A 24,007-nucleotide genomic window follows, 5' to 3' on the forward strand; every position below is an offset into this window, starting at 1 on the left:
TTCCTATCATGGCTGGAGCTTCATCTGTGATGATGAAGAACTCTGACTTCAGATCTCTCCCCCTCTTTGTCAGCATCCCTTTGATGACCTCATGGATATCCTTAATCTTGTTTGTTCTCACCTCTGTGTTCAGGGGATACGTCCGATCTAATTTACTACGCCTGGTGTCCTCATGGCGTTAAACATTGGCACCTTACTCACTGAATATCAGGCACATTGGTTTTGTGCTTTTTGCGGGGAGAATTAATAAATACTGTCCCGTTTTCAGAATCAACTCATTTTTTTTTAAACAAGCCTTATTAACAGAGATACTGGTAACTAATCTCCTTCAATCTGTGATAATTACAGTTGAAGCGTGGTCAAATCTTTCCGATTCTTTCTGCCTGCTTGTCCCAAGGTTCCACAGAGGATATTTTGATTAATGTGATTGGGTAAAACGCGGCCTCTTGTATTTGCAAATAACCATGCAATTGGATTAGGCGGAGCACTAGTTAAGGTGGCCGTTGCTTCGAGAGAGAGAGAGAAAGAGAGGTTGCGGAGTTAGAGGCCGCGGCGCCCGTTTTGATATATATATATTTTTAAAGCTGTCTAAAAAAATGCATTGACTTGTATATAACAAAATGCGATGTTGTCCGATTGGATTGACCCTTCTCTGGGTACGGACCAGGACCGCGGTCCGCCAGTTGAGTTTGGCTACTGTAGTCTGACGTGATGTCCACATAACACAATAATTTGGATAGCCATGCTAGCTTCGCCCTCGTGTGGGTGCTAGGAAGCAGGTTAGATAGTGATAGGCATGAACAGCCAAACCAGTAGGGGCTGGAAGTTATCGTGAGTTTAGATTGGTCAATAGTGTCGCAGAGCAGCCTATTTGCATAAAGTTCACCTTTCCCCAACTTCGGTCCCGCATTGTTGACCATCCCTCGCCCACATTGCGCTCCTGGCCACTTCCCTTCCCTCCATTGACAACTGGCGTCCAAAATTTAATCGCTCCCTGTCAAAATCCACTGTGCGGAGTGGATTCAAGACCGCTCGATTGAAATTTAAAGGCAATGTTCCCTCATTCACGGCGACTGCATTCACAGTAAACGTTGCTGCATATGTCGGCTCAATCGGAAATCACCGATACTTCTTGGATATGGATGGAATTCAGCTCTGAGGCTTGTGTAAGTACACTTTACTACAACACAATAACCACAAACTTTACTTCGCGTCTATTTGCTTGACATGATGGGATCTTTTTGTGTCTGGGAAATTAACTATGTGGAAATAGCGGTGAAAATTCCTTTTTGCACAAGTATTGAAGTAAAGGATGTCACGTGACGATATGGCGTGTGGTCCTCCCACTAGAGTTTGGAAACCATGATGTTTATTAGGCCCCAGGTGAAATAATGAACTTCATAGGGTGGTGAAAGTGCACAGTGATCTTAATGCTCCTTCCCAATAAGTATGGAGGCTCTCAATCAATCAAATGTATTTATAAAGCCCGTTTTACATCCAGCAGATGTAACAAAGTGCTTTACAGAAACCCAGACTAAAACAGCAAGCAATGCAGGTGTAGATGCACGGTGGCTAGGAAAAACATTGATCATCATGTTTGGGAAGCATTGATGTAAACGATACCTGCACAGGCTACCTGCACTGTATCTGCGAGCTGTTGGCTAAAGCACATGTGCCAAGAACAGAGTAGCACATTTGCTATTTAATGCAATAATTTTGTGAAGAAACTGTCGGTAGAGTTGAAAATGCAATGGAAACACATTGAACTTAAGGTTTATTCAGTACGTGAAAACTTTTGCGAAATCACACACTGATTTTTATTTGCAACAAGTCCGTTTGGTGGAAACACACCACTAGTGGGACAATTTGCATATTTACTTCATGCGGATTCTAGAATATTCTCATGAAAATCTGTCGCCAATTGGATGGAAACCTAGCAGTGTGGCCCTAAAATATGATTAGAGCTCATTCAATCACTGGTGGGAACCAATGATAGGCCTTTACATCATTGAAATGAATTATCTAGCTTTGTTTTCTCTATCAATTTGACTTGTTGCGGATAAAAGGCTGTGCATGATGATGTGTTTTTTTTATTTCACCTTTATTTAACCAGGTAGGCTAGTTGAGAACAAGTTTTCATAATTACTTTTGCGGTTCAATTCCCATGTACCAAAAACATACAAGTTGGTTTCTGTTCCATCTTCACCTCCACTGATGGTTTTGTCACAATACTGTAGGCCTATATTGCATTTATATAGCTAATGTGCCCGTTATGGTTATGGCATGTGCTCTAGCCAACAACTGGCAGATAGTGAGGGTAGGCTGGCCTACATGATGACGTGATTATGGACAAAAGAGAGATGATTTGTATTTGTCAAATGGCAGCCAAGCATCGATCGTCATGTAATTTTCATTTGCTCACTGTCAACATGATATATAGATATACAAGTTCGTCCAGTTTGATTTCCTACAAATATTTTTCCTGTGGTTATAAAAAAAAATATTTCACCTTTTATTTAACCAGGTAGGCTAGTTGAGAACAAGTTCTCATTTACAACTGCAACTTGGCCAAGATAAAGCACAGCAGTTCAACACATACAACAACACAGAGTTACACATGGAGTAAACAAACATACAGTCAATAATACAGCTGAAGAAAATCTATATACAGTGAGTGCAAATGAGGTAAGATAAGGGGGTTAAGGCAATAAATAGGCCATGGTGGCGAAGTAATTACAATATACAAATTAAACACTGGAGTGATAGATGTGCATAAGATGAATGTGCAAGTAGAGATACTGGGGTGCAAAGGAGCAAAATAAATACAGTATGGGGATGAGGTAGTTGGATGGGCTATTTACAGATGGGCTATGTACAGGTGCAGTGATCTGTACGTGTGAATTCACATAAAGATCTAATTTTCAATAGATTCCAGTTCAAATGACATATACACTGAGAGTACAAAACATTAGGAACACCTTCCTAATATTGTGTTTCACCTCCTTTTCCACTCAGAACAGCCTCAATTCGTCAGGGCATGGACTCTACAAGGTGTCAAGCATTCCACAGGTATGCTGGCCCATGTAGACGCCAATGCTTCCCACAGTTGTGTCAAGTTGGCTGGATGTCCTTTGGGTGGTGGACCACTCGATACACTGGGAAACTGTTGAGTGTGGAAAAACCAGCAGTGTTGCAGTTCTTGACACACCTACTACCATACCCCATTCAAAGGCACTTAAATATGTTGTCTTGCTCATTCACCCTATGAATGGCACACATACACAATCCATGTCTCAATTTTCTCAAGGCTTAAAAATCCTTGTTTCAGGTATCACGTTGCCTTCATCTACACTGATTTAACACGTGGCATCAATAAGGGATCATAGCTTTCACCTGGTCAGTATGTCATGGAATGAGCAGGTGTTCTTATGTTTTGTACATACAGTGTAAAATCTAAAACCACATCAAACCAAAGTGCTTATACAAAATTCAGCCTAAAACTCAAAGAGCAAGATGTGGATCGCAAAAAACTCCATAGAAAGGCAGAAACTTGTGTGCAGTCTTCATAGGGCTAACCCTCCTGAATGGGAATGCAAAACCTTTTTTTTCTGCTTACAAATGTAATCACCGGTATTGCACTTTTACGACGGTCCCTAAACCACCTGAGCGCCAGAAACAGAATATTGTTTTCTGTTCGACCCTGTTAAGGGAAAACTTCGACTATCGGTAAAAACAAAAGGTGTATTTTGCTCTCTACCGTCATCTGATTCTAGATATTACCCTAGGACGTTCCGTTGGACAGCTATTGACGAGCGAACTCTGAATATCTAAAGTAGCCTAAAAACGAATTTACTGCGGTGATTTTGGTTGGAGTAACTCTCTCGCTTTATTACCTTGTCGCGCAGGTGAAAATCTGTTGTAGGAAGCGTTTAAGAAACGAAACTATGCCGCGTCTTTTTTTGTGGGTAATTGAATAAAAAAAATACAAATGTAAACTCTTGCTCTTTATGGAATATAACCACTCGGAAGAAAACTCGGTGGAGAACCGCGATCACCCTTCGAATGCCGTGAGTAAGCCAAATTAATAAACCCAGGTGTAAACTTATTTTAAAGTATCCATTACAGATGGAACGAAAGTTGATTAGATATGTGTTTTGGAAGTAGCACCTTGACAATTATTGTATTTTTTTGTTGTTGTTGACAAAAGGCTGTAGATGGACTGAAAAGGTCGTCGTCCATTTCAACCAGTTGTTCTGCGTCTCAGCATATGGCAGTAGTAACCTTTCATTGTATGAAGTAGGCCCTGCCCTGCTTTCATCAAACATCTGATCAGGACTTTGTTGTAGTCACCCCCACCCCACATAGCCTATCAGGCAATGTCTTTTGATTACATTCACCTTATGACACATTGGTTTACATTTTGGCCTACGTTGAATGGACACCGTCCTCATCCTGGCTTCCATATGGCCTTTGTTGACTTTCTGTGAAAGTACGTTTTGAACGTGGCCTATAGGCCGGAGGGGTATACTACACATTTCCTACATTAGCCAGCTCACTTCAATCAACAACTAGAAATGACTAGCTTTTCTGGTTCATTAAGAAAGCTAAACTTACGCATGTGTTTTTGGTTGTTTAGTCAATTAGGAAATCCCCGTTTTCTAGTTGATCTTACTATAAAATAAAAAGTTATTTAAGAATATTTATGCAAGTTAGCCGGCTAATTCGAAACCCCTTGGGGCTTCTCCGTGTGCTGGTGACCCAGGCTGCAAATGTTTTTCCTCCCACAGCAATAACACACCTGAATCAATTTCCCATCTCATCACCAAGCCTTGAATTTGATTCACGACTGCTTTGTTGTCTATTTCAAGCTGCTGATTATTATGACAGGATTAAGCAATGTTTAAAAAAAATATAGCATACATATTTCCTACATTAATGTAATGAATTGCCTTCCCCCACACTCCCTGTCCTCTTCTTTCCCAGGCCTTGGCTCTAGTGAGCCACCATGCCCAGCAGCATCACAGGGAGCCCCAGACCCTGGTCAGAGCCAGGGGGCCAGGTCGGCCTCATCCCTGTGGAACTCAACCATCTCCTCTACCGGGGCAGCAGCACCAGCCAGGACTCCTGCTATGAGGAGCGATGTGTGGACCCGGTGGAGTTGAGGCACCAGGGTCCCAGGGGGACCCACCACAAGGCCCACCACGGGGACGTGCAGAGCAAGGCGGCTGATGAGACCATCGGCTTCATCCCCGGATCAGCAGACTCTCATCCAGGGGATCACGGGTGTGGTCCTTGTGCCCCCTCCTCCCCAGGCAGCTGTAAGAACTGGGTGTGCAGCGTGCTGACCTGTGGACTCTACATGGTGTGTCGGCGCACCATCCTGGCCCCCAGTCCCACAGGGAGGTCCCCAGATGATGATCAGGAGACGGTCAACCTCCGGGGTCTCCAGAGCCACCCTGGGGCCAACGTCCCCCAAACCAGGAAGGAGGGTGGGGGTAGTGACTCTGATTGGTCGGAGGACATCTACATTAGAGGGGTCAAAGTGGATATTCCCAGAATGGAGGAGGAGCCAGTGGTCATTACCAGGCCTCTGTTACACAATGGAAGAGGTGGAGGAGGGAGACGGTACAGCCCTCCATCCTACTCCTGGTATGAGGGGGATACGGGTGATCTGAGCATGGGTGACGTGGACTCTCTGATCACCCAGAAGCTTCTGGAGCTGTACTCTGAGTACCAGATCGATGAGCTGGCCCACTGCACCTCGGACTCAGTGTTCCTGAAGAAGACCGGTGAGATCAGCCAGCTGATCAGTGACCTGGCCGAGGAGCATCAGCTTGATGAGCAGGACGCAGAAGGTCGACTGGTCAAGGGCATCATCAGGTAGCTACCATTCACTGACATTTGCTGGTAGTGTTTAACTGCCTTGATCAAGGGCACAACAAGTGTGTATGTGTGTGTGTGCATGCAAGCTGTTGGTAATGTGACAGCAAATCAATACATTAAAATGGACAATAAAGTGTATACTATTTTAATCCAATCTATCCATTCAGGATCAGCACTAGGAAGAGCAAGAAGAGACCTCCATACCGAAGGTCACAGAGGAGAACCTCCGACAGCGGAAACGAAACTATGAGCAACTACCAAACATCAACCATCAGCAATAACAGTAAGCAACACCTCTACTGATAAACAACCACTTTTCCCCTATTTTATGTACTTGTTGAAGGAATCCTTCATGGGCTTTCATTTGTTATTACACTGTTAGTTGACTGTCACTCTGTTTTACCACAAAGATGATTACGATATCCAGATCTCCAAGGAGACAGATTCTGATATGAACGCTAGGAACATGAGGATGACCAGTGGAGCAGGTAAGAGACTTGATGTGGTTACTCTATGTTGTGTGTCCTGCAGTGTTGTAGTCATCATTAAGAGCTTGTTATGATAGGGTTAGAGTCCTTCAATACACACTTTTTTTTCCCGAAATCGCAGTGTGCCCCCTGTGTTCATTTAGCAGTGGCACATTGCTGCAGGGGTTTTCAACTCTGACCCTATGAGGTCCGGAGTCTGCTGGCTTTCTGTTCTACCTGATAATTAATTGCACCCACCTGGTGTCCCAGGACTAAATCGGTCCCTGATTAGAGAGGAACTATGAGTGTAACTGACTTTGAAGCCAAAGACACATTTCCACATTGCATGGACAATGAAGTTTGTCTGTTCGATTATGTTCTACATCTCATGCCTTTATCATATTTTGATTTAAGCAGAAAGTTCTGAACGTCAGATGTCTGTGTTAGGCATGCCCCTGCCCGGGACTTCAGTCAGAACATGATGATCCGTCTTCAACACTGCTGATACCATGGAGCTACTCACCAGTCTCCAGCTGAAGAGGTTGGGAGCCATACACATACACATATTGTAAGGTCTATTTAATTCTGCGTTGAGAACTTTAAGGAGCCTGAGAATTGCACTATGTTAAATGAAGTGGGAGGAGTATTATGCGTATGCAAACTCCGTCACGAAGACCACGACTTTACTTTGAAGGCGATACTATGAATCGTGTCATCTGTATATTGAAGGATTCTAATGTAACCAGGGTCGTGAATTTATCTTTGATTCTGGCGTATTGCGCCCTTGTTTTGGGGGTTGGTCTGTCTCATAGAAAAGCCACTGTAGATTTACTTCCCAAACCCTTCCAGCAGCTTCCCCTGTTTTGTTGTCCGTTCCTCTTATTGCCCTCCAATTACATCCGTGGTGGTGTGTGTTCCTTTACCCTTGAATAACAACTAGCTCTTTTGATATGAAACTCGACTCTCCACTGCTGCCGGATCTCTTTCTGCATTATCGTTTCAACACTAACACCAGAATCAGTTTCAAGGTAGTGTACTCACATCCAGGGACTTGCAGGGTAATGTAAACTGACCTGAGGAAGATAGATTGGTTGATTGATTGATTGGTCAACGGTTTTATGGTGCAACATGTAGACACCAAGAACTAACCTGGAATGTACTGGAGGCCAAAAAACCCACTGGGAACGGATGAAGAGGGAACACCTCAAAGACAATGAATGTTATTGACGTATTGGTGACTTTGAAATACAAGATGTAGATGTGCTTTTTGATGCCATGAGAATATCATGCTCCTGTACCTAACTAGGTCACATTTTACTTGACACCCAGTGTCATAACATGTTATGACATGGTCTTAACTATGTGGAAACACTTGACATAACCTGTCACAATATGGTCATTACACTGTCATGACCCATGTTTACACCTGTTGTGACATATATTGCATTATTTTATGGCTGGTTATAGAATCAAATGTAAATCAAATGTATTTATATACATTACATATATCATATATCAAATCAATATATACATATATCAAATCAAATGTATTTATATAGCCCTTCGTACATCAGCTGATATCTCAAAGTGCTGTACAGAAACCCAGCCTAAAACCCCAAACAGCAAGCAATGCAGGTGTAGAAGCACGGTGGCTAGGAAAAACTCCCTAGAAAGGCCAAAACCTAGGAAGAAACCTAGAGAGGAACCAGGCTATGTGGGGTGGCCAGTCCTCTTCTGGCTGTGCCGGGTGGAGATTATAACAGAACATGGCCAAGATGTTCAAATGTTCATAAATGACCAGCATGGTCAAATAATAATAATCACAGGCAGAAGAGTTGAAACTGGAGCAGCAGCACGGCCAGGTGGACTGGGGACAGCAAGGAGTCATCATGTCAGGTAGTCCTGGGGCATGGTCCTAGGGCTCAGGTCCTCCGAGAGAGAGAGAATTAGAGAAAGCACACTTAAATTCACACAGGACACCGAATAGGACAGGAGAAGTACTCCAGATATAACAAACTGACCCAAACAGGAAGGATATAACCCCACCCACTTTGCCAAAGCACAGCCCCCACACCACTAGAGGGCCCCACACCACCAACTTACCATCCTATAAGTCAACTTTCACGTACACGTCATCCTATAAGTCACCTATCACGTACATGCTGTTATATACGTCATCCTATAAGTCACCTATCACGTACATGCTGTAATATACGTCATCCTGCTCCTGAAATCTGCATCTGCGTTCATCCCAGCCATCAGCAACGGAGCGTTGGGGTAAGTGCATGCCTGACATCAATGTGTGTGTAATTACAGTGATCATTTAACGTGGTCAATTTCACACACAAATATAGAACATGTCAACAGTGTAATTGTGTAATGGAATGTTTTGCCTTGTGTGGTAGGTTTTGACACTCTTATGTAGGTGTCATAACCTGCCATAAAATAACGCAATATGTCTCATGACAAGGGATATGACCATATTATAAAAGGTTAGGACCTATTAAAATGGTTATGACCATGTCATAACATGTTACGACGCTGGGTGTCAAGTGAAGTGTTACCCATAACGGTAATCCTAATATGTTTGTATTGCTTTAAAATTGGTTAGGGTCCAAAATCTCTCACGAGCATGTGGCCTGGATAATGATTAACATGATCTCATTGTAGACGCCAATGAGTATATACTTGAAATTAAATTGTATAATGTGTGATTTTATATGAAACTATTTTTTTTCTAAAGGGATGCACAAGCATAAATGAAGTTTTAAAGGCATTGATGCCATGCTATTCTTGCACATTTTGTCTTCTGTTTTATTGTGGCTGGTAAAAATGAACTGTGTTGCTCTCTATGGGGAAAATTCTAACTTCCACTTGAGTCTAATTTGAGTTCTGTACAATGAGACTAAGTGGATTTATGTGGAAGTTAGGATCTGCCTCTAAGAATATCTAAATGAATGATTTGTTAATAAATAAATAAATATTTTAAATGGAAATCCTCCAGGCAAGAATGTCTGAACCTGTGACTAGCTCACTTTTCATTAGCTCACCAGTGGAAGAGTCCCAGTCATATGTTTTGTGTGTGTTGTTGACATTAAGCTCTGTTTTTCTGTGTTTTCATTCTTTCTAAATAGCCTATTCCCGTCGCGTTACTGCACCAGAATCAGCCAGTTACTCACACACACTACTCTTCCAAACTATCTACAACTCAGTTCTATTGTGTGGATGTTGATGTATTGAAATGGAAGAATCTCTGACAACATGCAGACTTACGAACCAATGAGGGTTCTTTGATGTGAAATGTTTAGAAGTTTGCGAATTGAAATGAAAAGATCTATTCTACTATGGATGGGAAGCATATATTTTATTCTATTTAACATTTTTGTCTGAATGTTCTGTAACGTAATGTTTTGCCCTGTTGAACAGGCCCAAATGTACACAGATAACTTTGCCATGTGCGCAGTACCAGTACCAGGGTGTTCACTTGTGCCCTCTGGGGACAACTTTTATCTTTGGCAAGGACAAAATAATGCAGACCACGAAATGACTGTAAAACAGGTCATTCTGGTCCTGGGCATAGACAGGAAATTGATAAAGAGGTAGGTTTAGACATATTGTTGAGCTAGTTGGGGTATTAATACAGTCTAAAGCTGCATTTTGCTAGCCTTCCTTATGAGTTGTGAGTGGTGAGTTTTCCAGGTCCCGTCACTCAGGGGATTTTTGGTACTTTCCATTCAATACCCTGTACAGTGAACAGCACAACAGATACTTGTAGGTCCAGGTAGAATACCACAGGTAGGAGCCAGAGTACATATGCTAAGAGCCAGTACAATATTACAGGATTTTTTGATCCAATAGAAAATACTGTTGCTCTCACTTAATTTCTTGTTATCACACCACTGTTAAATTGTCAGATACATGCCAAAAGTACAATGATTAAATGTGTGGATAGAAGAGGAGAAAAACAGAATCATTTAGTTTATTCAACTTTTATTGCCTGGTTGCATTCTTCACGTTCATAGTTGTCACGGTAGAAAATACCCTAAAATATAATTCAAACACACACACACACTTTCAGCTTTATTCTTGTCTAATAAACAGCATCTCGCGTAACAAATCAAACAGATCCGCCTGACCAATAACAGGTCTGAAGAACAGTTCTGTGATGAGTGATTGGCTGACAGTCTGTAAGTCAGAGGTCGATAGTAGGATGCAGCTGAATCGACCCAAGTCTCCTGGGTGAAGGGTCAGCACAACCTCCCGTAGAGCTCTCTGGGCCTCCTGTTGGAGACTGTTGATGAACACAGTGGTGCTCAGTCCTGGGACGTCTGTTAAGAGGAAGTGAGGGAAATGTCATGTCAACTGTATTCCACCATCAGCAGTTTAACACTAATGTGACAGAAGAAAGAGTGGAGCTGTTTACTGTATTGTCATGTTAGATGATTAAATAATCATAGATTTATTGATTGCTTCAAATATTTACATCAAATGAAATTAATACAATGTCAGTTAAGGTAGATTTGGAGTCCCACATTACATCATAGCATGCTGAGAAGATAAGATGATCTTTACCTGGATTGAACAGCATAGCTCCCTTCAGATAGGCATATTCCTTTGGGCTGAGATCCAGAGTCCACAGTCTGTTCAGACAGGACCTGAGTTTATGCACCCCAGCCAGGGTGGGCAGCAACCTCTTCCCCTCATCTTCCACCTCCTGCTCTTCCTCACTCTGTGGCCCCTGACCGTTGAGGAGGATCCTCCTCAGCATGCTAGCCTGTGGAACATCCTTCACCTCGAACACAGTCCGTTCCTGGGCCAGGCCCAGAGAGAACAGGGGCACCCAGCAGTCCCTCAGCAGAGATAGCTGATCCTCCGCTGGAAGCTGACTGAAGGAGGGTAAACTCTTCATGAAGCAGATGGTTTTGACCAGAACATCAGATGTCATCTGACAGGTTCCCTCAGGGTTCTTCAGACACACCGCCCGTTGCCGCTTACAGTGACAGTTGTGAGGCATCATCTTATTGTAGTTGTACTGGTTCACCTGGTTGTTGTTGATCAGGCTGTTGTTGTTGCTGTAGTTACTGTCCGCCCGGCTCAGGATGTTGTACAGGATGGTGTGAGGCTGATGTTGTTGCTTCCGGTAACCTGAACAGTGACAGGTGCTCTTCATCTCTTCAAGAGGAAACATCATGGAGAATTCCCCTTTGAGGATCAATAAAGTATCAATCAATCAATAGATGATAAGATGTCCCCAGTGCAGAGCCTTTACAGAGCTATGCTACAGATGTGAGAATAGCCACATTCTCTCTTTGAAATATTGTCCAGCAGTGTGATCAGCAGCTCTGACTGTCTGACAACTCCAGTAGACAAAGTCTTATTTATAGGAAGACAGGACACTGTCCTCTGACCTGTGTGTGACCAGTCAGCCTTGACCCCTCCCTCACAAACCACACACACTCACATCTGAGAACAACAGAGTGACCCTGGACTGCTCTGCTCTCTGCGTTAGGTTCTCTCCACGTGGAGCGAGGTGATAGGGCGTATTCAATACAACTGTGACATTTGGTCTGCAGGGAGGGAGAGACGTGAGGAAGCCAGCTGCACTACGAGATCAATGACATTTATCATGTTGACCTGACTACCAAGGACGGGGTCAATGCTCCCATACAGACTACCACCCCAACACACGACCTATTTCTTGCTAGTTAAGGGGTAAATGCAAACTCAGGATCATAGGATATCAGCATTTGGCATTGACAAAGAGCAATATAATTTTAGGAAAATAATGACACAAGTAGCCTAGATCCTAATCATGTAGATAGGTATCATTTTAATCTCATTATCAATAGCCTACTTTATTTTTGGCCTTCCATGTGTTTTTGCAAATAGGCTGGGTAACCTAGAATTTTTTTTAAATTTCCACCCGTTGCGTATCACTCAACATAACACTGTGTGGCAGTCACTGTGACCCTTTTTTCAGTATATTTGAATAGTTCAGTCATGGAGTCAAGATACAGTATGTTATCTGGGTCAAAATATAGAACATTGAGCTGTTGGTCATTGACACCTATCCATCAGAGATATCTCCTGCTAAATCACTGTTAATAAATGAAGGATTAGAATTAGAATGGTGTTATCCAACTATCAAATGTAACATTTTCAATAGGATTTCTCAAGACAAACAAGGGTCATTGCCAATTTAGAGGTGGGGAGATTTGATATAATGGCTACACCAAAGATGTTCAGAATCAGAAAGTAATCCTTGAGCATATAAATCGTGTTTGCATGTGAAAATGTCTGTGCATAAATACATTTGAATTCTTTCAAAGGCAAATTTATAACAGATTAACGTAAGAAAAAAGTATAATAGTGAAACGACATGAATATACGATAATTATGTCATAATGAATTACCAGTACGTTTTTTGCCATCAATCAAACAGTAATTTCTCATCACGAATATTCGGTTCCCCGCTGCACTCGGTTTCACACCGTCAAAACTTGAACACGCCATAGCCGTTCATCTAACAGGATCTAATTGGCTGTTTAGTTTGCCAATCAAAAGGTTGGACTCAAGGTTGTTTGCGTCAAACTTTTAATTCGCTGAGAAACAAGGCGGTGCTTGTTTCCAGGAAGTAGCACAGCAACGTGACTTCACATTGCTCCATTTTAGTTCCCTGCTAGCCTGCATTTCAAATTATATTTTAATCAAGTTCATACATTAGGACAGAAAATGGGTGATGATGAGAAGTATGACGGGATGTTGCTTGTTATGGCACAACAGCATGAAGGAGGTGTACAAGAGGTAAACTCCAGCTTGTTAGGATGCTATGAAATTCATCATAAAACAACTGGCTAGCCGGCTAATGTACGTTAGCTGTATGATGGGGAGTGTCCCGAGTTTCCACCATGAATATGGCACCACAAACCTGTAGTTAATGGTAGTTACGTATATTAAATTTCACACCAGTATCGTATTCGTTAACCACAGTTTAGCTAGTTAGTTGTGTTTAGGCATGCAGGTGTTGTGGCAACCTTTGGTAAGGCATAGCAAATGGGCGTGTTTAAAGCTCAGGTTGGCCGTGTATCATCTCTAATGTAAAATGTATTCTCCCAACAGTTAGTAAACACGTTTTTCAGCTTCCTCCGGCGTAAAACAGACTTCTTCACGGGTGGAGAGGCAGGAGCACCAGAGAAGGTGAGTCCAGAATTGGCTACCTAACGCCTCGATCAAACCGACAGTGTCATAGCATTTTGGGACACCTTGCCTTTCAGCATTGCGTTGCAGAGGCAGTTGCAGTGCGTTCTGTGTGGTGTTTATGTTAATCGAACATATGCGTCAAACTGTATGCATAGACGGCTTGACAGAAATGGTACCAGATGGTGAATGTTGAACTGTTGTTGAACATATATCCAGATGATGATGATGATGCTGCGTAGTGTTTTGCCCAAGGCTACTATCAGTGTGATCAAGGCGTAACAGAACGAAGGTTACGTATGTAACCACGGTTATGAGTTATATGGATCACTCCAATATATTGGTATCACTTTGCGGTGGAGGGATCCATCCGAGGTGAGGATTTACAGATGTACTCTCATGTACACCTGTCTCACAACTGGGGTCTGCCCCTATATATTGCCCTATGGCCACGACACATCATTTTTGAAGTGCTCTAGCACCGTAGAGGATTGGAGTGATCTATATAGCTCACATAACCTAATGTTACGTGTGTAACCACAGTTATGTTTCACTGTATTGGATCACTCCGCGGGACCGAGACGCAGGGGCCATCAATGTGGAAGGGGGGTCCCGGCATAGTCCCCGGAAGGGGAGGCGACGCCCAGGACCGCTGAACCAACTGCAGTGGGAGGTGCCACATTTACCCAATAGTACCTAGCAAAGGTGCAAGAGGAAGCCCAGCTGGCCGCAGCCCAGATATCAGCGAAGGGCACTCCTCTCAGTAGAGCCCAGGACGCAGCCACACCTCGTGTTGAATGTGCCACCACAGATCCCAGCACTGGCCTGCCAGCCAGGCGGTATGCTGTCGTAATTGTCTCCACGATCCAGTGAGAGAGCCTCTGCTTTGATAGCTCAGCCTCCAGGACTCTCTCACCATAGCAGACAACGAGCTGGTCTGTTGTTCCCACTGACGTGTCCGCTCCATATAGGCTGCCCGTGTCCTCACAGGGCACAGCATGCCGGAGGGAGGCCCAGACTCCCCCGCCACTGCCTTGGGGTCGTAAGCAGACAGGATAAAAGGGATGTTCACATGCCTGTCTGACAGAACCTTCGGCAGGAATGAGGGGTTGGAGCGGAGAGATGTACTCTTCCCACCAGGGTCCATACGAGGACACACTGCACCCTGCATGACTCAGGCACAACCTCAATACCAGTGCACCAAGAGCAGAACAACCACCAGGGCAACTGGTATGTCGCGGTTGTAGCCGGTGCCCTTAAACTCTGCATGGTGTTCATTACGCCCTCTGTAGTCAAATCAAATCAAATCAAATTTTATTTGTCACATACACATGGTTAGCAGATGTTAATGCGAGTGTAGCGAAATGCTTGTGCTTCTAGTTCCGACAATGCAGTAATAACAAGTAATCTAACTAACAATTCCAAACTACTGTCTTGTACACAGTGTAAGGGGATAAAGAATATGTACATAAGGATATATGAATGAGATGAATGAGATGGACATGGACCATTGGTGCCGTTTAGCGCGCGGGGGGGTCCGGCTTCAGTTGCAGGTTCCGCCCTATAATCTCCCGGTCCGGGAGGACCATGGCAGCTATCATGGTGTCCATGGTTGGGTTCTCCCGGAGGCCAAGTGACTCCGCGCCCGCAACATAACTCCATGGTCCAGTCTCTGCTGTTAGTCGGAAGCGCCCCCTGGCAGAGGCCAAGCTCTCCTGCAAGGCCTCGCAGAACTCAGTAGAGATGGGGACAGATGGAGAGTCATCTCTGTCCACCAGTAGAGATGGGGACAGATGGAGAGTCATCTCTGTCCACCAGTAGAGATGGGGACAGATGGAGAGTCATCTCTGTCCACCAGTAGAGATGGGGACAGATGGAGAGTCATCTCTGTTCACCAGTTGATGTCCAGTGCAGTGGCTACCTGAGTGAGTAGGCTCCTCATAGCCTCTCGAGCCGTTGGGGACAGATGGAGAGTCATCTCTGTCCACTAGTTGATGTCCAGTGCAGTGGCTACCTGAGTGAGTAGGCTCCTCATAGCCTCTCGAGCCACTGGGTGCGATGGAGCCCCGCTGGCGGCTTGTGATGGCCTGTCAGCCTGGTAGCCCCGCTCACGGTGGTGAACAGTGCTAACATCGTCCCCCAGGAACAGCCTATCACTGGCCAACAGGGAGTAGCTGTCGTCATCAACCTGCTGACGGTCCGACTCGATACTCCTACAATCTGCAGAGGAATGAACAAAAAGGAAAGCAGCATGTTAAAGCAATTGACAACACACAGAACAACCAGTGGGCAGGTTGTGTAAGGTAAATTACAGTTTGTGTCAGCAAGAGCCACCATACTAATGGATGCACACGGAGTCGTAGTGTAACGCTAGCGAAACACAAGTATGACAAACCACGGCAGAAGATCCAGACCAACCGCGCGCTGCGAGTGGAGCACTGAAGAGGGGCGGCCATGTGGCCAGCTGCTCCAGGCTGCAAACAGCCAGTGAGAGAACTTCCAAGGAAGATATTACACTTAACAAGCGAGCTTCAGAAAGTTTGTACCTCAAACCATAGAGAAAATGGAAAATGGAGGTGTGTCTATATATAGGGGTGGACCCCAGCCGTGACACCGGTGTACACTGGTGTAACTCCTCACCTCGATGTATCCCTCCGCCGCGGAGTGATCCAATATAGTGAAACATAACAAAGATGCATATGTCAAAAGATGCAGAACTGCTAAAGTAGTTTGTCAGTCTAATCTCCCTCTTTCCCCTCTGTCCGGTTTACACTAGATAGCACAAAGTAAAAAATTGGCTATATCGTAAAAATGATAAAAAGCAAAACAGTTTTTTGGTCTTATTTTAAGGTTAGGGTTATACATAAGGTTAACAGTGTGGTTTAGGATAAGTTTTAAAATCAGATTTTAAGAAGAGAAATTGTAGAAATGTGAGAGAGGGGTTTATGACTTTGTGGCTGTGTTACCTAGTGACGACCCCTCTGTCCCCAGCTGGTGAAGGAGTCGTTTGCCCACCACAGTGGTATTGCCCTGAAGGCCCACAGAGAGAAGGAGAAGAGGCAGGAGAAGGAGAAGAGAGAGAAGGCAAAGAGGGCTGCCAAGCTAGCTGAGGAAGAGGAGGAAAAGAAGAGGAAGAACGCAGACGACGAGCCCAAAATCAAAGAACTGACAGACGAAGAGGCAGAAAGACTTCAGTCTGAAATCGACCAGGTAAGAAAAAACAATTGTCAGTTATGAATGATTGATTGATGTACTATACACACTAGGTTTAACAATGTCACTGTCTTGATGAAGTTTATATGCGCTTCTTTAATGTCTCTTGTCTTGGTTTCAGCAAAAGAAACAAGAGGAGAAGAAAGAGGCCACAAATGCAGTAGCTCCAGCTGAGAAAGCTGAGAAGGAAGGGAGAGAGAAGGGAGACAAGGGGGTAAGAGATTCTGTTGGGATTCCTCAGTAGATAAATGAGCGATATCGTATAGATGGGAGTGTCCCACCTGGGAAATGAACTAGGGGAAATACTGATGCACATAGTTTACAGCACACGGGTGTTATATGTATGTGCAGTATGTTGAAGACAATAAATCACAGTCTTCTTCATTTCTGCCAGACGGATTCCGAAGGAGAAGAAGACGAGAAAGACAAGGACAAGATTAAACCCAACGCAGGCAACGGAGCTGACCTGGCCAACTATCGCTGGACACAGTCCCTGTCTGAAGTGGACGTGAGTTTGTTTCCCTTGTCTTCAGTGATTACCGTGTTGCTATGTTCCCTAGTGATATTAAAGTTGTCTAACTGGAGCATGATAGTTAAAGCAACAATCGAGGTGTTTGTGCTCTCCGTTCGTGGGCTAATCGTGCAGCAGCTCCCTCTATTTCAGAGCGGATGTTGTTTATCGTTTTGTCTGCAGTCGCTAGGGATTGGTTTAGTATTGGGCAAGATGTAATCTGGGCAGACAAGGTTGTCAGGCATTCTGTTGGTTCCCCTATGTCCTTGCCTCCTAGCTAGTGGTGCCTTCATTCTAACTGGGTGTTGCCCTCTATTCCGCCCCCCCAGCTGGTGGTGCCTTCATTCTAACTGGGTGTTGCCCTCTATTCCGCCTCCCCCAGCTGGTGGTGCCTTCATTCTAACTGGGTGTTGCCCTCTATTCCGCCCCCCCCCCCAGCTGGTGGTGCCTTCATTCTAACTGGGTGTTGCCCTCTATTCCGCCCCCCCCAGCTGGTGGTGCCTTCATTCTAACTGGGTGTTGCCCTCTATTCCGCCCCCCCCCCCCAGCTGGTGGTGCCTTCATTCTAACTGGGTGTTGCCCTCTATTCCGCCCCCCCCAGCTGGTGGTGCCTTCATTCTAACTGGGTGTTGCCCTCTATTCCGCCCCCCCCCAGCTGGTGGTGCCTTCATTCTAACTGGGTGTTGCCCTCTATTCTGCCCCCCCCAGCTGGTGGTGCCTTCATTCTAACTGGGTGTTGCCCTCTATTCCGCCCCCCCCCCAGCTGGTGGTGCCTTCATTCTAACTGGGTGTTGCCCTCTAGCTGGTGGTGCCGCCCCCCCCCCAGCTGGTGGTGCCTTCATTCTAACTGGGTGTTGCCCTCTATTCCGCCCCCCCCCCCAGCTGGTGGTGCCTTCATTCTAACTGGGTGTTGCCCTCTATTCCGCCCCCCCCCCCCCAGCTGGTGGTGCCTTCATTCTAACTGGGTGTTGCCCTCTATTCCGCCCCCCCCCAGCTGGTGGTGCCTTCATTCTAACTGGGTGTTGCCCTCTATTCCGCCCCCCAGCTGGTGGTGCCTTTTGATGTGAAGTTCCGTTTGAAAGGGAAGGATGTGGAGGTGGACATCCAGCGTGGTATGCTGAAGGTGGGTTTGAAGGGCCATCCTCCTGTGATCGATGGACAGCTCTACAACCACGTCAAGGTGGAGGAGAGCTCCTGGCTCATTGAGGACGGCAAGGTGGTCACCATTCACCTGGAGAAGGTACTTCAGAGAAGATGCTTTTATTTACTTTATTGCAATTGGTTTAATTGAGAGAGATGGTTTCAGCGTGAAATATTTTATAAGTCAGTAAGTCATGCCTTGTCTGTTTCAGATCAACAAGATGGAGTGGTGGAATAAGATGGTGACCACGGACCCAGAACTCAACACGAAGAAGATCTGTCCGGAGAACTCGAAGGTAACCAACGTCAAGCTACTGATGCAAGGCTCACTGTATTTTGCAAGAGAACATGTGATTATTCTCCTATATTTAAAAGTAAAAAGGTAATGCATCTCCCACTTTTTAAACTCTATCCCTCACCCTCCATCTCTATCTATCCCTCACCCTCCATCTCTCATCTCCTCTCTATCCCTCACCCTCCATCTCTCATCTCCTCTATCCCTCACCCTCCATCTCTATCTATCCCTCACCCTCCATCTCATCTCCTCTCTATCCCTCAACCTCCATCTTTCATCTTCTCTTTCCCTCAACCTCCATATTTCATCTCCTCTCTTTCCCTCACCCTCCATCTCTATCTATCCCTCACCCACCATCTCTCATCTCCTCTTTCCCTCACCCTCCATCTCTCATCTCCTCTCTATCCCTCACCCTCCATCTCTCATCTCCTCTCTTTCCCTCACCCTCCATCTCTCATGTCCTCTTTCCCTCACCCTCCATCTCTCATGTCCTCTTTCCCTCACCCTCCATCTCTCATGTCCTCTCTTTCCCTCACCCTCCATCTCTCATGTCCTCTCTTTCCCTCACCCTCCATCTCTCATGTCCTCTCTTTCCCTCACCCTCCATCTCTCATGTCCTCTCTTTCCCTCACCCTCCATCTCTCATGTCCTCTCTTTCCCTCACCCTCCATCTCTCATGTCCTCTCTTTCCCTCACCCTCCATCTCCTCTCTTTCCCTCACCCTCCATCTCCTCTCTTTCCCTCACCCTCCATCTCCTCTCTTTCCCTCACCCTCCATCTCCTCTCATCTCACCCTCCATCTCCTCTCTTTCCCTCACCCTCCATCTCCTCTCTTTCCCTCACCCTCCATCTCCTCTCTTTCCCTCACCCTCCATCTCCTCTCTTTCCCTCACCCTCCATCTCTCATCTCCTCTCTATCTCTCATCTCATCTCTATCTCTCCTCTCTATCTCTCATCTCCTCTCTATCCCTCACCCTCCATCTCTCCTCTCTATCCCTCACCCTCCATCTCTCATCTCCTCTCTTTCCCTCACCCTCCATCTCTCATCTCCTCTCTATCCCTCACCCTCCATCTCTCATCTCCTCTCTATCCCTCACCCTCCATCACTCATCTCCTCTCTTTCCCTCACCCTCCATCTCTCATCTCCTCTCTATCCCTCACCCTCCATCACTCATCTCCTCTCTTTCCCTCACCTTCCATCTATCGCTCACCCGCTCTCCTCTTCCGTCTCTCGCTCTCCTCTTCCGTCTCTCGCTCTCCTCTTCCGTCTCTTTCTCTCACTCTCTCCTCTCCCGTCTCTTTCTCTCACTCTCTCCTCTCCGTCTCTCTCTCCTCTTCCCCCGCTCGCTCTCTTCCCCCTCTTTCTCTCACTCTCTCCTCTTCCATCTCTCTCTGTGTTCCGGCTGTCTCAGCTGTCAGATCTGGATGGGGAGACCCGTGGTATGGTGGAGAAGATGATGTATGATCAGAGACAGAAGTCCATGGGTCTACCCACCTCCGAAGAGCAGAATAAACAAGACATCCTCAAAAAGTAGGTTTCAGCACATTGCTAATAGCACCATCATATAGCATGCCTGTTATGATAACGTTTAAGTAGTGCAATACTTTTCTTCACATATACAGTGTAAAGTTTGACCCATGTCAAGTCCTCCCTGGGACTTAACTACTGACCTTTCTCACAGGTAAAGGTACAATAGGGGGGGGGGCATATTTGTTCTGTTTCACACATGTACAGGTGTGTGGTGTGAAATTAGTTTTTTGCATATCCCATCCCCCTGAGACACCCGCAGATAATGGGGTCACAGCCAAGGATCTGCCATTATTGACAGCGACCCTGGTGCACTTAGGGTTAAGGGCCTTGCTCAAGGACAGATGGCCACATTTTTCACCTAGTCGGCTCAGGGATTTGATCTAACAACCTTTCGGTTACTGGCCCAACGCTCAAACCACTAGGCGCCCACTTGGTGCTTTGCTTTTTATTGTCTAACATGTTCTAGTAGCTACTGTATAGTTTAACATAGACATGTTTCCAGTCAAGGTCAGGTTACATAATCACTGCAGCCATAAACGGATAGTGAGACGTCTGTACCAGCTTCCGTACGGAGTCGGGATCAGAGCTGACCTCGCCTGTTGCTCCTCTACCGTCATAATACCCGAGGTGTCTGGGGAGGAAACATGTCTCCCATTACACTGCTTTTTTATGAGTCGTGCATAAGTTATCCCTGTTCAAAGTCAGGGCCCCACACTGACCTCGGACATCATTGTACAGAAACCCTGATCCAAGGGGTTTGTGGGAAAAGCAGGTCTCCAACTGTTTAACTTGTGTTAAACTGTGCCATCCACCTGCTCATATATGTGCCCTGTTGTTTTTATTGAAGAACAAAGTTGACCTGTTTACCTAGTACATAGTCTTGTGAATATGCTCTGTATTGTAAAGATGACCAGACAATGTCCTCTCCTAGCAACTTGATTTGGGCAATTTGAGGTGCATTTAGTGATGGTTGGCAAATATTTCATCTCCGTATGACTCGCCAGACATAAGTATTAGGACGATTACACTGAGATGAGGGGTCTGTACGGGACAGAGGAAAGGAGCTGTAGCCGTCTGAGATGGATGTTAAGGTCTCATCAGTGTGGAGGTGAAACCCCTTCTAGTCCCAGTCACAAGCATGGCCAGCGTTAGGTTTCCCTGTGGCTTACTGGAAACCCTGATCTAGGGAAGGAGCCGTCGGATGCTATGTGGAGGGCAGTCTCTTGTCAGAGTTCAGGTTATTAAGCCCTTCTACTTCCTGTCCTGGTCACGACTAGGCCAATGGTAGGTTAGCCTTGGTTGTTCACTTGTCTGGTTATATTCGTGTCGTTCTGCATCGCCTCACACCTCCTCTAGTTTATGAAAGTGTCCTCTTCAAAAGATCTGGTACGGTCACTACGGGTCGACTTTACTGAATGTTCATTACTGTTTGACACAATAGCAGACATTCAAGTCCTTTAGAAATGGATGTCAGTCTGATTTGGTTACTTTAGGTATTGGACGATAATAGCCTAAAACTATTAGATCTGCATTTTCCCGATATGGAGGTGAGAAAACAAAGATATAGGTCAATATTGCAAAGAAAATATTGGCTATTGGTGTCACCCCTAATGTTCACATCGGTGCATCTATAAACGCCTTCACTGCTGCTATCAGCTTCACTTCCTCCCCTGTCCCCTTACTGGGCTCAACGCTGGGAGGAGTTTATCCTGTCTAGTCTGATTAACACATGGCTGGTATGCTGTCTTTAAGCTAGATGCACTTAAATAGTCTTGCAAACTCCTATTGGCATTTACCAGTTCCTTGTCGACTGGGACCAGGCTACTCTTTCACTGTTCAGACTGCATGATGTGACCCCCGTCATTGTGTTCCAGGTTCATGTCGCAGCACCCGGAGATGGACTTCTCTAAAGCCAAATTCAGCTGAGAGACGTTGCTGTCGTTCCCTAGACAACCCTCCATACCCCTCTGCACTCTTACTCTGCCCAAGAAAACAAAACAACCACTGAATCCTTATCAAAAGCAACCTCCAGCACCGATGTTACAGTTGAATTGAATCACCCCTATCTCACTGTCTTCATCACAGTCTGTCTTTCTCTCCCCTTTTCTGTCGTCATGGGATGCTGGCTTCCTGTTAGTCTCATTCCTGTGACAGAAACTTGATGACTGTAGTGACATCTTTGTTCTGTTCCATGTGTTCTGAGTGTCTCAATAAATGTTTGGAACCTTTATTTGTTATAAATGTATTTAAACCACATTCATTTTTATTTAACTAGGCAAGTCATTAAAGAATAAATTCTTATTTACAATGACGGCCTACCCCGGCCAAACCCAGACGACGCTGGGCCAATTGTGCGCCGCCCTGCGGGACTCCCAATCACAGCCGGATGTAATGCAGCCTGGATTCGAACCAGGTACTGCAGTGACCACTCTTGCACTGAGACGCAGTGTCTTAGACCACTGGGCCACTCTGGAGCCTGAGTGAAATATGGCATCAGGACTACTGCACACAACACAATGCAAAAAGTGCCTCAAGTTTTGAGGGAGTGTGCAATTGGCATGCAGAGCTGTTGCCAGAGTTGAATGTTCATTTCTCTACCATAAGCATCCAACATTGTTTTAGAGAATTTGGCAGTACGTCCAAACGACCTCACAACCACAGACCACGTGTAACCACGCCAGCCCAGGACCTCCACATCCTGCTTCTCCACCTGCGGGATTGTCAGAGACCAGCCTCACAACCACAGACCACGTGTAACCACGCCAGCCCAGGACCTCCACATCCTGCTTCTCCACCTGTGGGATCGTCAGAGACCAGCCACCCGGACAGCTGATTAAGTATTTCTATCTGTAATAAAGCTCTTTTGTGGGGAAAAACTAATTCTGGCCCTGGCTCCACAGTGGATGGGCCTATGCCTTCCCAGGCCCACCCCTTCCCAGTCATGTGAAATCCATAGATTAGGGCCTAATGAATTTATTTAAATTGACTGGTTTCCTTATATGAACAGTAACTCTTAAATAGTTGCGTTTATATATTTGTTCCGTTTAGTTCATTGTGGAATGTAACCAGATCTTTCGGAGACGTGAGAGGTGAAGGTGCAAAATGTCACATTTTTTATTTGTTCTCCTATTGTTTTTATTACCCAATCATAAAATGTAGTTGAAGGCCAGGTTAACCGGAAGTCATATTTATTTTGGAGGACATCCAAGCCTCAGGCCCCAGGGCTGCTGGCTGACTGACATATTTAACAAGTTTGAAATTAAACTTCATTGTGTTGAGTGACCACATGTTGCTATTATGTAACGTGTGCTGCCCTTGAGACTTGAGGTTTGTATCTCCTATGAATCACTTGAAATATGATCTGATATAGAATAAGGTTTATAAAGGAAGGAGCAGGTGTCAGGTAGGGATGGAGCAGGTGTCAGGTAGGGATGGTGCAGGTGTCAGGTAGGGCTGAAGCAGGTGTCAGGTAGGGCTGGAGCTGGTGTCAGGTAGGGATGGAGCAGGTGTCAGGTAGGGCTAGAGCCGGTGTCAGGTAGGGCTGGAGCAGGTGTCTGGTAGGGCTGGAGCAGGTGTCTGGTAGGGCTGGAGCCGGTGTCAGGTAGGGCTGGAGCAGGTGTCAGGAAGAGCTGGAGCAGGTGTCAGGAAGAGCAGGTGTCGGGTAGGGATGGAGCAGGTGTCAGGTAGGGCTGGAGCAGGTGTCAGGTAGATTTGGAGCAGGTGTCAGGTAGGGATGGAGCAGGTGTCAGGTAGGGCTGGAGCAGGTGTCA

At 45.5% G+C, this 24,007-nt stretch overlaps 3 protein-coding genes across 6 annotated transcripts; 2 read left to right on the top strand and 1 right to left on the bottom strand.

The window, feature by feature from the left end:
• Nucleotides 1-969: 969 nt before the first annotated feature.
• On the top strand, nucleotides 970-7,432 carry LOC139372667 (keratinocyte differentiation factor 1-like). Of its 4 annotated transcripts, XM_071112451.1 has the most exons (5): nucleotides 3,638-4,067; nucleotides 4,984-5,880; nucleotides 6,051-6,166; nucleotides 6,294-6,371; nucleotides 6,798-7,432. In XM_071112451.1, the coding sequence occupies exons 2-5, from the start codon at nucleotides 5,006-5,008 to the stop codon at nucleotides 6,830-6,832; spliced, it is 1,104 nt and encodes a 367-aa protein (XP_070968552.1). In that variant the 5' UTR covers nucleotides 3,638-4,067; nucleotides 4,984-5,005; the 3' UTR covers nucleotides 6,833-7,432. The 4 variants fall into 4 exon arrangements, with proteins under 4 accessions (XP_070968550.1, XP_070968551.1, XP_070968549.1 ...); XM_071112449.1 differs by lacking the exon at nucleotides 3,638-4,067 and adding an exon at nucleotides 970-1,160 and having other exon boundaries at nucleotides 6,294-7,432; XM_071112450.1 differs by having other exon boundaries at nucleotides 3,634-4,071; nucleotides 6,294-7,432.
• Nucleotides 7,433-10,217: 2,785 nt separating this feature from the next.
• Nucleotides 10,218-11,990, bottom strand: LOC139372669 (nuclear receptor subfamily 0 group B member 2-like). Its single transcript, XM_071112452.1, has 2 exons — nucleotides 10,923-11,990; nucleotides 10,218-10,678 (listed from the first exon to the last, which is right to left on the bottom strand). The coding sequence occupies exons 1-2, from the start codon at nucleotides 11,539-11,541 to the stop codon at nucleotides 10,431-10,433; spliced, it is 867 nt and encodes a 288-aa protein (XP_070968553.1). The 5' UTR covers nucleotides 11,542-11,990; the 3' UTR covers nucleotides 10,218-10,430.
• A 976-nt stretch (nucleotides 11,991-12,966) lies between these two features.
• Nucleotides 12,967-22,467, top strand: LOC139372670 (nuclear migration protein nudC-like). Its single transcript, XM_071112453.1, has 9 exons — nucleotides 12,967-13,154; nucleotides 13,470-13,547; nucleotides 16,539-16,757; nucleotides 16,882-16,974; nucleotides 17,155-17,268; nucleotides 18,317-18,511; nucleotides 18,624-18,707; nucleotides 20,119-20,237; nucleotides 22,112-22,467. The coding sequence occupies exons 1-9, from the start codon at nucleotides 13,083-13,085 to the stop codon at nucleotides 22,161-22,163; spliced, it is 1,026 nt and encodes a 341-aa protein (XP_070968554.1). The 5' UTR covers nucleotides 12,967-13,082; the 3' UTR covers nucleotides 22,164-22,467.
• The last annotated feature ends 1,540 nt before the right edge of the window (nucleotides 22,468-24,007 follow it).

The sequence above is a fragment of the Oncorhynchus clarkii genome, chromosome 18, assembly GCF_045791955.1.
Source record: "Oncorhynchus clarkii lewisi isolate Uvic-CL-2024 chromosome 18, UVic_Ocla_1.0, whole genome shotgun sequence".
Classification (NCBI taxonomy): domain Eukaryota; kingdom Metazoa; phylum Chordata; class Actinopteri; order Salmoniformes; family Salmonidae; genus Oncorhynchus; species Oncorhynchus clarkii.

What these genes read in the sequence shown, in the direction of transcription:
- LOC139372667 (XM_071112449.1), top strand. Translation starts at nt 5,006, where the DNA reads ATGCCCAGCAGCATCACAGGGAGCCCCAGACCCTGGTCAGAGCCAGGG. An exon ending in CTGGTCAAGGGCATCATCAG is followed by an intron (nt 5,881 to 6,050) that starts GTAGCTACCATT and finishes CTATCCATTCAG; the next exon opens with GATCAGCACTAGGAAGAGCA. An exon ending in ATCAACCATCAGCAATAACA is followed by an intron (nt 6,167 to 6,293) that starts GTAAGCAACACC and finishes TTTACCACAAAG; the next exon opens with ATGATTACGATATCCAGATC.
- LOC139372669 (XM_071112452.1), bottom strand. Translation starts at nt 11,541, where the DNA reads ATGATGTTTCCTCTTGAAGAGATGAAGAGCACCTGTCACTGTTCAGGT. An exon ending in AGCTATGCTGTTCAATCCAG is followed by an intron (nt 10,679 to 10,922) that starts GTAAAGATCATC and finishes TCCTCTTAACAG; the next exon opens with ACGTCCCAGGACTGAGCACC.
- LOC139372670 (XM_071112453.1), top strand. Translation starts at nt 13,083, where the DNA reads ATGGGTGATGATGAGAAGTATGACGGGATGTTGCTTGTTATGGCACAA. An exon ending in ATGAAGGAGGTGTACAAGAG is followed by an intron (nt 13,155 to 13,469) that starts GTAAACTCCAGC and finishes TTCTCCCAACAG; the next exon opens with TTAGTAAACACGTTTTTCAG. An exon ending in TTCAGTCTGAAATCGACCAG is followed by an intron (nt 16,758 to 16,881) that starts GTAAGAAAAAAC and finishes TCTTGGTTTCAG; the next exon opens with CAAAAGAAACAAGAGGAGAA.